The 11,567-nt window shown below is 36.6% G+C and overlaps 1 protein-coding gene across 1 annotated transcript in view; it reads left to right on the top strand.

Annotated features, from left to right (window-relative positions):
- The window catches only part of LOC101852788 (3'(2'),5'-bisphosphate nucleotidase 1), a gene marked incomplete at its 5' end in the record, with an annotated part of 20,938 nt that extends 10,319 nt beyond the window's left edge, over positions 1-10,619 (top strand). The window contains 6 exon segments of the mRNA XM_035971710.1: positions 659-707; positions 1,531-1,674; positions 2,358-2,503; positions 3,082-3,334; positions 6,556-6,693; positions 8,088-10,619. Coding sequence (XP_035827603.1) covers positions 659-707; positions 1,531-1,674; positions 2,358-2,503; positions 3,082-3,334; positions 6,556-6,693; positions 8,088-8,122 — 765 coding nt within the window. The 3' untranslated portion in view covers positions 8,123-10,619.
- Positions 10,620-11,567: the final 948 nt, after the last annotated feature.

The following is an 11,567-nucleotide window of genomic DNA, read 5'->3' as shown; positions in this document are numbered from 1 at the left end:
CCCTTCTTCTTTTTTATGTTTGTTACTCTCTTGTAACACCTCTGATCTTCTGGCGCTCATATGACCTTATGCAGTTGCGAGCGCCGTAAAACCTCTACTAAAACTAAACAAAAGAGTCTTTCGCTGAACAGTTGGTTTGATTGTTTTGTAGCTTCTTTCTTAAGGCAAGTTAAATGAATCATTGAAACCAGATCCAACATAGCGTTAGCTTCTTTAAATTGTTTTGACTATAATATTTTTAAAATGCAAGAGGGGAAGTGGGACGTGGGCATTTGTACATGTGATTGTCTTGGACAAATGGCATAATTAGAGCAGATTTGACTGTGTTTTATAACTTCAGTTTGTCTTACTTTTGATTGAATTTAATTCCAAAATGTTTTTTAAGTATACTGGTGGATAGCTGTAAGCCTTGACGCTTAAATATACGGATAAAAAACAGTAGAATTAATGCAATAATGCTTATATAAGGAAAAGTTATAAGCTTTGAGAACAAATCGTTGCCTGTCCCCAGTAGGGCAGCTATGAGTCTGTCTTTTTTTTACATGAAAAAAACCCCTGTCAAATTCTTTGTCCTCAAAGAGATAATGAGGAATCCATGTATTGTTACCGAAGAATTGTATTTTAATGTCCATTTAAAATGTATTCAATTATTTTCCAGATTGTGATCTGGGTGGATCCACTGGATGGAACAGCTGAGTTCACGCAAGGTGAGAGAGAACTGCATCTGGGATACATTAAGTGAATGAATGGGAGAAGTTTTGTTGGGGGGAAGGGGGGTTGTATGTGTAAGGGTGTTTATTTGTTTATTTTTTGTTTTGTCTTTTTAGGTTTGTGTTATTTTTTCATGTTTGAAATTGGTCACTTTATCAGCACTTTTTTCAGTTTGTCTAGTCAGAGAATCTTGAATTGTGTCTTAAATGTTAGATTGTTTTTCTCTCTCTCTAAATCTGGTGTTGCGACATTTAACATTTATTGTGTACTTTCCTGCAGTTTAACGTGTTTTTCATACTACAGTCTAGTTTTATTAGCATTACCCTCTAAGTTAATGTCCTAGCTGATGACATCATAAGATAAGATTAAATGACATTTTCTTAATCTTCACAAAGAGAAATGTGATGCAGCAAAGTAAATACTTATGAGTATATTCACATGCCAACACACACACACACACACACACACACACACACACACACACACACACACACATACACATACGCAGACACACACACATACATACAAATACACATACGCATACACACACACACACATACTCACACACAGTCACAAAAACACATACACACTCACAAACACACAATCTTTTCACAATCCTTTCGAATACCTATACACCTGTAGTTTACCCAGTTCTGACTAAAGAATGCATCATACACAAAAAATCATTCACTGTTGCTGCTAATCGCACTTGTTGCTGAAAGAAGAATTATTCTGAAGAAAGGCATGACTAATGATTGATAGCTTATGCAGCTTTTTGGAACCATCATTCTCTATAAATACTGTTCTTCTACCTCGCAGGTCTTCTGGATCATGTGACTGTCCTGATCGGCATCGCAGTCAACGGAGAGGCCAAGGCTGGGGTCATCTACCAGCCCTGGTATAACTATGAGGCCGGCCCGGAAGCCGAGATGGGGAGATGTATCTGGGGCCTCATTGGGCTGGGTAAATGTTCCTCATTGTATATATAATCTTGTGGAGTAACTATTGTAGATGCAAGAGGCTGGATCACGTGAGAAAAATCTTTTTAGACAGGTCTTTGCCTGAAACGTGCTATGAAAGTTGAAAGCGTCTATGCCCAAAATGGAATATGAAAAGTCAAAGCGTCATTGCCTTTAATGTTTTATGTAAATTAAAAAGGTGTGTGCCGAAAATTTGCTATGAAAGTTGAAAAGATCTTTGCCCAAAATGTCAAAAGAAAGTTTGTTTGTGTTGAGCATTTTAATCGAGCTTTTTAAAAGCCTTTTTTTTTTGCATTGATTATAGACATCTGAAGAGTTTGGTGTTCGGTTTTACTTTTTTTCTTTTTTAGTCATTCTTACTGGAATATCTTTTTCTTTTCACTGAGCAGTAGTTGAAGTTCGACACGTGAAAGGAGGAATTTTGTTGTTGATCTATTGTAGCATATATGGAAATATTTTTTTCAGCCTTTTTTTTTTCAACCCATGTCCTGATTTGGTGCTGAATATTGGTAAATTATGGATTAAAATGTGTTAATGTGGTAGCTTTGACCATTCTACTGTGAACTTTTAATCTTAAGGATAATGCCTAAAATCTCTTTCAGTTTAAAAACAACAAGCAAAACCTAATGATATGAGTTACTCAAAATGTTGTCTTTCTATTTCCAGGATCTTTCGGTTTCACTCGTCAGGTGCCTCCCGCAGACAAAAACCTGATCACAACCACACGGTCTCACTCTGATTGGATCGTCACAGAGGCTGTCAATTCCTGCGAGCCTTCAGAGATTGTCAGGGTCGGTGGCGCCGGACACAAGGTGTGTGTTATAGTTGTCGTAATGTATTTGTATCGATTAGACTTTATCTCTCGCTTCTTGGACTGAGGGTGGTTGGTGTGTACTCCAGCTTCATCATCTTCTCTGTCCTCTTCTTGTTTATTTCCATTATCATTGCTATAATTTGGCAAGTGTGACAGTTATTGTGCATATTCATCTTATCTACCTCACGACAACTTAAGGGATTGACATCGTGAGTGGTTGTAGGGGGCCACTAGTAACTCCTACTTCTTTTCTTTCCCTCTGTCATGTCTGTCATTTTACTTTTTTCCCAGCACTTAATGGCCATAATTGTGTCAATGTTCTTCTCTTTACTCAAACTAGCAAGCATTATGGGGGTCTGAAAAAGCATGTACTGTTTCAAGAAATAAAGAAGGAGGATCTCACACTTGCAAATTGTGAAGAGGAACTTTTATTTTGTGGTTCTCTTTTAACTTTATCTCACCCTGGCAAAATTAGAAGAAATTACTTTAGAAAAAAAAATATTTTAATTCAAACTCAGAATTTGACCTCACACTAACAAATTGGCAAGATGAAAATGTTGTTTCCTATGCTCGTAGGTTCTGTTGCTGATTGAGGGCAAAGTTCACGCCTACGTGTTCGCCAGCAAGGGCTGCAAGAAGTGGGACACCTGTGCCCCAGAGGCTGTCCTTCACGCCATCGGAGGCCGACTGACCGACCTCCTGGGCAAGCCCATCCTGTACCACGAGAAGGTCCAGCGTAAGAACGCAGGCGGTGTCCTTGCCACCTTGTACAGCCACCAGTGGTATGTGGACAAGATCCCGCAGGAGATCAGAGAGAATTTTGTCTCTGGTAAGTGTCTTTAGATATGGATCGATTGTGAATGAATGATATGATTTATTATTGTGAGAGAAGGGATGGAAAAACATAGAAAAGTAGAAGAGTGCAGAAATTATTGAAGTCTTGGGAATTCGTTTGTTTTATGATGAAGACATGGGAATGGGTGAGTGGAGGAAGAGGGGATTTCAAACTTGGAATGAGTTGGGTTTTTTATGTGAGATTTGACAATGAGATTTTTTTTTTTTCATTTTAAAATTTTTGACTTGAGAGTAGTTTATCATTATTTAAGAGTTACCAATCCAGTTTTAATAATTCTTTTTTTGTTTCAGACTTTGGAATGAGTTGAGTTTTTTTCAAGTTTTGTTTAAGACATGGGAAGGGGTTGGGTTTTTTTACTTTATATTCTAGTATAGAATGAGTTTAGTCTTTTTTTTTCATTCAATGACTTGGGAATGAGTAGGGTTTTTTTATTTTAAAATGTAAAACTTAAGAACTTAAGAACGAGTCAGGGTTTATTATATTTAAGACTTGGGTATGAGCTTTTCGTTTAGACCCCTAAGGCTTAGAGAAGAGTATTTTTTCCGTTTCAATCTACTTTTAAATACATTTGGCCTCAGACAAAATTTTCCAGAGCTAATTGCAACTTTGGAAGATTCAGTGCAACGTTCTGATCATGAGTGTGGGTTTGTGTTATTATCATATGAGAAATTCAATTGTTTGTTGAACTACTAGCTAATGTTTTCTTGTATGCAAGGTATAAAGAATGGAGTTGTTCTGATAAATGAATTTGTATTTTTTTCTCTTCTGTATAGTTTCTTTTTGGGCTAGAAGCAGGAGAGTTAAACTGTTCATTAGAATGATGTTACATATTTCATGTCAGGGACAAATTGGCCTCTTCATTGAGTTGCTTTCTGATCTCAATGTGTGCAAGAATACTGTTGCATATCTAAGGAATGTGTGAAAAAAGTATGAATGAACTGTATTTGTGATTCTTCAGAGGTTGCAATTTATATTTGTGCCCCCTATGACCTCAGTTATTTTAAGATCTCTAGATTTTTAAATTTTATTACCCGTGTTTGCTTTCCCTGCTCTAGTATTTGAATACGAAATGTCTGCAGATCAATTGTGACTGCAGGGCAGGGGTCAGAAACCAGAGGCAGAGCAAGACCAGTTGAAAGCAAGTGCGAATTGATTTTGTAAACTTGTATCCTGGAGAGGTCTTTTGAGTTTTGATTTCTTCCACTTTTTCCTCCTTGGTTCTGTGGTAACTTCTCTTTTGCTCACGTACTACTATCAGTATTGTAAATATCACAGTAAATGTCGGTGCATGATATATTGAGTGTAGGGGATTTTTCGTCATTGGTTGAAAGCAACTGTCTGACCTCTTTATTCCTCCTTGTTAAGAAAGCTTTTGATGCTTGTCACTTGTGAAATAGTAGTGTAGTGAAAAGTCAGTCTTATTTTTGTTCCATTTTTCAAGTTACAGTTAAGACGGAAGAAGAACGATGAGCTTTTCATTTTCAGTGGTTGAGCCTTCTTTGCCCTTGGAAGTTTTCTGATTTAATAATCATTAAGAGCAATCATAAGTTAGTCTAGGAGTGTGAGTAGTAATATGCATTGCTGTTCAAATGCCATTTGTCGATTCTTACTTTCATCATGAATATTGGCTCTAAGGGTGATTTCTCTATTGAAGAAGCTATACCTATTAATTATGCAATGCCATGTCTTGCTGTTCTTTGGTCAGGCAATTGTTGTAGCTCTAATCCAGATCTAGATTGTGCTCACACTTTGTTGTTTTCAGGGCACGAGTATCTCACAGTGTTGTGCTTACAGCTGGTTTAGCAGTAATTGTCAGTGTTGGCATATCACTTGATTTGATTGGTTTAAGCTCTTCAGAGTGGGTGGTTGGAGGGTGTTCTGGTGTGGTTTTCCTTCTTCTCTCCTATCGAACATCTATCGTCTTTATCTCCCCTCCTTCTTTTTTCTGTTTGTTACTCTCTTGTAACACCTCTAAACTTCAGCACTTATGTGACCTTATTGTGTTGCAAGTGCCGTAAAACTCTTACCAAAACTAAAAGCTCTTCAGACATCCTTTGAAAGAATTTTGTCTTCTGTTACTCCTGATTTTCCTGCGAACTCGCACTTCTGAAAGTTTCATTATGTGTTGATTTTTTTTACCCTCCCTTAGATTTATTCCCCATGTGTCAAATATGGACCTTTTTTCATCCCCACATATATAGTCACTGCCATCTGCTCTCTGAAACTACATTTTCTTTTAAACGGTTCTCATTTATGCTAACACTCATCCAAGGGTCTGTTTTCAAATTGATCTATTTGAGCATAGTTAAGTGATAAATCAAACTGAAACTGAATTTAACCAACGTTTAGCCCTCTCTTCATCTTACTTCTTCCCTCTCTAACTGTATCGTTTTGATTTGCTTCACCAGTTTTTTGTTAATGGGTTCTCTAATTTGGTCTGCTTCTCATACTTCTTATGTGAATTGCCAATATCCTTTTCTGTTCTTCGAAAACATGTGGTTATCTTGCTAACAAGATATAATAACTTCCCTCAACAATAACTACCTTCATCCGAGTAAGACATCATTGTCTTAGATGTCGTAAAAGTCATATATGTTGACAAAAGACAAGCAGCAGCTAGGTGCAGTTTGAATATTCTTGAATTCTAAATTTTTATGTTTCTGCCCCCCCCCCCCCCCCCAAAAAAAAAAAAAACAATAAAAATGAATTAAGTTCCACTCGTGCAGTATTCTGCTTCTACTATGAATAAACAGAGTATAATTTGACTCTTGAAGTGTAGTGAATTTGCCTTCCTGCCAGAGCCTCAATATAATCATCAGTGTCATAAGCTATCCTTTTATGTCCACATTTGGAGAATTTTTTAGTTTTACACACTCCCAAAGCTCTTTCAAAGATGCACCTCTCAACATCACCAAAATACAGTTTAATGCTATGGTCAGGGCTTGCAATTCTCTTGCTTTTCATTCTTCCTTTTATAGGAACAACACAGCTAAGGCTAGTTGGGGGTTTTTTGTCTTTAGTGTAAAAAGTGACAGATTTAAGTGGATTGCTTGCAAAACAGACAATTATATTGTATACTGTGGCTCAAATCATTGTTCATTTGGTGCCCACTACCACAAAAAAGCGTGCGCCACCACATACATACTCTCCCTCACTCTCAATGTGCACTTTGTTTTATGACTTTCGTCTCACAGACACACCCAGTGAAGAAATGCTCCAACTGAAACAGCAGCAGGGGGCATCGGTGGCCGCAGGGGGAGACTCTTCTGCTGCCAGCACTGGAGCAAACTGGGAAGGATCCTCGGTAGACCCGCCCGAGTACACTCAGAAGAGTTAGTGAGAGGACGCAGTTCTTTGTCTCATGCCAAATAAAACTGTTTCCATAGTCAGATGAATGTTTGGTTGTTTTTTTTATCCCTAGTGCAAGATGGTTTCTCCATGTAATGGAATCAGCAAGAAGACTGTGGCTTTCAGTATTCCTATATATGCAAATGTTGGATAGTTTTTGTTCTTAAAAGCGATGGACCAAGGGATGTGGTAAATTTGTAATACTGACAATCCTCCTCAGAGATCAAATAAATGGTTAAATCTTGCACAACCGTCAAAAAATGACCACAAAAAAAAATGAATTTACATTTCTGTTGAAGACAGAGGGAGAAGCTCTGAAAATTATTACCTGTGAAGACTTGGTTAACACAATGGAAATCCTAGTGGATATTACTATTTTCCCTGTTACTTGCAGTGGCTGTTAATTCTGAAGGCAAAACCTGGTCTATGATTGATGACCATGTGATGAATAATCATTCCATCATCTGGTATGAGCCTGAGTATCTGCAAAACCTAGCCTGTAGAATTCTTATACTAATAAATAAGTTTTTTATTTACCACGGGCTGGAAAGTTTGGCAGTGAGCTCACTCTGCGATATAAGATTGGGAGAGAAAGAGTTCAGAACTTTTAGTCCAAATGCAGTTACTTCTGTTTTAAGGACCATGCACTGTGTATAATTGTTGAATTTCGGACTAAAACTAATACCTTTCAAAAGTGAGCTAGTTTTGAAGATGTATTTCTGCCTTCTGCAAGAAAAAAATATCTTTGATTTTCTGTCATAATTAAAATTGTATTTCCATGTTCATCTCATTTTAGCTGATGTAGTAATAACTTCTTTTTTGTGGTGTAGTTTTTTGGGTCCAGATTTTGTATCTAGTCTCAAGTAGTGCGTTACTTTATGATGATAATCTGTGTTATAATGTTTTCCTTTTGTCCTAACAGCAACTGAAGTGGGGACATATTAAATGAAATTTATTGACATTGAAAATGATATTTTGATCGATGGAATGAGTGTAGTTTCTGAGTCTGTGGTTTCCAATTGTTTGACCAAGACAAAACATTTTTGTTTGAAAAAGTGAAGAGGTTTAGAGATGAGTTTTAAGGCCATATTTAACGTTTTTCTTGAAAATAGTTACAGCTCCGACTACCTTGCTCAAATTGATAATCAAATGAATTCTTTAAATGTTTTTCTCATTCCCTAATGTGAACTGTTCTTGTTATTTAGAACATCCAAATACCTGAATAAAATGAATGAAAATATTTTTCATCAAAATAACATTTTCATCTGTGTTTCTTGTTTATTTCTTTATTTTTATAAAAAGAGACAAAAATCTTTATCTTGTTCATATATAACAATACCCTTCCCTTTCTGAAATCTGTTGTCTATTTTTGAAACAGCTGATGAGAAGTTTTCCTCCAAACCGAAGATTTGATGGCTAGTGACTCCTGAGGAAACAGATGTGTGTCTGCTCCTTGTCTTTGGAGGTCTGTTGAGAAAGAAGGGTAGCTGACAAAAACTTTAAAACCTATTTTCCCATATGGAGCCCACCTCAGATCTATTTGAACCAGAACTCTGAATGGTGCACAATAAAAATCCTTGGATTTATTATTGGTTCTTTTACTGTTATCATTTTCTTTTTTTTTTGGGGTGGGGGGGTTCCGGACAGGAAAATGTGTAGCTGTCTTGCCTTCAGTGAGACAGTAGTGCTAGATTTATTTTACATTGTGTTAACTCACTTTTCAAAACGAGTCTTTATTTTTTTATTTTTTTTTAAAGTGTCCTAAAGAAATACAATGTAATATGTTGTTTTGTTGTATGGCAACGTGCTGTAATATCTAGTAGCTTTTTTACACTGCACCGCTTGCTTGACAGGATATGGTGGAATGAGACCTTGTGTAGCAGTGTGTAGTGCAGTTGTGTTCCCTGTCTGTGAATGTTCCATCAGTTCCTCTTTGCTTTTGTGAGCACCCAAGGGCACCATTGGAAATTCACTTCTTTTTTTTTTTTCCTTTTCTTTTCCCCACTTCTTTTCTGTCCCAGTAATTCATTTAAAAAACACTTTTATACACAGGTTACAAGTAAAAGCAATATAATTTGACACTTTTCTTTCAGAGCGTTTTGTTCACTTTATATCTGTACATGGGTATCGTTATTTGTGAATGCTATTGTGTATCCAGTGTGTTTGCCTGAGCATATACTTGAGTACATGATTATTGCTTTTTTCTTTCTGGTACAAGTCTGCTGGGTGTGACAGTTAACGTGTGCAGTGTCCCATCTTATGGAATCATGTTAATTTAGATTTGAGCTGTTTTTTTACTGTTGGTTTGACGATGCAGCGAATAAAATTAATTATCAGCTTTTTCTTTAATTTTTTTTCTTCTTGGAGAGTCAGATATCACCTGTGAGACGTGAAGAAAAGGAGAAATGAATAAATCTTGTGTTTTTTGTTTTGTTGCACTGAAATTTTTTCTTTCATGTTGAGTTGTCTGCATACTGTGATTTTTGTTGTTGTCATGGCTGCTACCCTGCAGAGTTATACTAATACTACAATTCCAAGCGTTTTGGATTATGTTGACTCGTTGAGTATGAGACCTGCTTTTTTTTTTTTTTTAAATCCTGGATGCATATGTTATTTATTATTCACTGGGCGTACCGCACCGATAGCTCAGTTGGCATTATGTTAAACTGCAGCACAAGTGACTGTGCTTCGAATCCTCATTGGGGTATTCTTGAATTTTAGTAGTCTTGGGCATTTTAATTGCTACTTGTCCACTTGGAAGGCAATTGTTCAACAAGAAGTTATGCCTGCCCAATAGTTTTACGGTGTGGAAAGTGGTGTGAAATCCAACAAACTATTCCAAGCACATTCTGAGCTATGAACTTCAGTCTTGTTACCTTTTTTCAATACAGAAAGATATGAATATATATATATTAATGTATCTCATGGATGATATGTTGAATGTTCGGCATATATATATAATTCGTTTTAGGTGATGATATTTGGTCATATTCTTCCAATTGGTTCCTTATGTTCCTTTCCCACTTTCATTCTTTACTATATGCAATAACATTTTATTCACTTTTATTTTTAATTCATCATATAATTCTTCATATATATAAGAACAGAATTGGATGACAAAATTATTTGTCTCTTAAAATGTCACTCTTCGGGAAAGTGGCAAGTCGAGCAAGACCTCAAGTAGGAGTATGAAAATGTAATTCAGTTTACTAAGCACAGAATTTAGGTTTGAATCAGACTTTTAAATGTGTTCTGTCAAATGCTATTTATTTGTCAGTTAAACAACTAACCTGGAGGGCTCCTCTGGTGAGCCGTTATTTTCTCTAAAGTCTCAAGGATTTCAGTCCAAAATCTTGCATTTTTCAAGCACGTTCATGACTTACAAATGATTGCATTGATGTCATCATTCATCGTAAATGAGAGCCCTAATTTTTTTAAATTATTTTTTGTTTTCCTGTAATGTGGCTCCTCTTTACTAGATGAGGTGGATTTTCTTAAGTTGAAGAGATGGGGATTTTATGGTTCTGTGGGTGTTATCATAATAAATAGCTTTTTTTATGGCCTATTCCTGCTCAACAGCAAGCTCTATGTGCTTTACACAATCTATTATGTTACCCAGGCAGACCCTAGAACACACAGAAATATTCTCGGCTTCTGGGAGTTGGTTTAATTTTTTTAAATCTGACTTGGTTAAGCTTTTTTCTACCTGGTTGACTTAAGGGTTTTTTGTCCATCACAACAAATTCAGGGTACTACTATAAAATAAAAAATCATGTAATGTGTACGTTGCACTTTTGAAATCATTCATTCTCTCCATACTTCATTTTCTCATATGATATCCGTCATGCACGGAAACTGTATATCCTTTGTAATATCTAGAAATTAGTCAAATAAATTACTAATACCTTCAGCTTTTAGTGTATTCGTTATTTGTGCAGTATCTCTTGGATTGTCTTCATTTCACCTCATGGTTTGTTTTTTTTTAGCTTTTTGTCACAGTTTTACGGCACTTCCAACACAATAAGGTCATATGTGCGGAAGAGGTGTTACAAGAGAGTAACAAACATAAAAAAGAAGGAGAGATCACGATGATAGATGTTTGAGAGGAAAGAAGGAGCAAACCACATCAGAGCACCGGCCAACCACCCACTCACCTCATGTGGATTGTGCAGTACAGTACATACAGACAAGCAGAGAATCACATACTCGCTTTTCATATGTTGGGATAGCAACACTGCCGCATGAATCATCGATCAGTGCTTCTGAGGTATAGATCAGCAAGCTTACACAGGACACAGAACAGACATTTAAGAGAAATACAGAATAACACGGATAAGTAGAACACAGAAAACTCGAAAACCTGCATCCGTCGAACTGTGCCTGCAGTCGGTCCTGTTTTTTTTTTCTTCCTTATCTTTGTAAGATATCCCTTGAACGAAGGATCTCTCGAACTACTAAGGCCAGTCTTGACAAATTCGAGCTATCCGTGTTATTCTGTAGATAGCCAAATATACACATCATAATCACACTTTGGTACATTACTCACTCACTTTTACTTTTGATTTCGGTTATACTTAGCTCAGAGGAAGTTTCTTGTAACTCTGGCGTCTTGTGTGTGATGGATAAGATAGAGGTTGCAGTGGCATAATTTCATTTCTGATTATTATAAATAAAGAAGAGTCTAGGGGGACCAGGATTTTGGTCCTCAGAGATTAAAATTGTGGTCTTTTCATTCAAAACCTGGGTGGGTTATTTATCCAAGAGAGAGAGAGAGAGAGAATGAAAGGAAGACAGAAAGGAAGTGAGAAAGAAAGACAGAAAGAAAGAAAGAGGGGGAGAGAGAAAATGTGAGTTAGAG

The sequence above is a fragment of the Aplysia californica genome, unplaced genomic scaffold (genome assembly GCF_000002075.1).
Source record: "Aplysia californica isolate F4 #8 unplaced genomic scaffold, AplCal3.0 scaffold00486, whole genome shotgun sequence".
NCBI classification, from domain to species: domain Eukaryota; kingdom Metazoa; phylum Mollusca; class Gastropoda; order Aplysiida; family Aplysiidae; genus Aplysia; species Aplysia californica.
The sequence above is the reverse complement of the archived record's forward strand: the minus strand, read 5'-3'. Positions and strand labels throughout refer to the sequence as shown.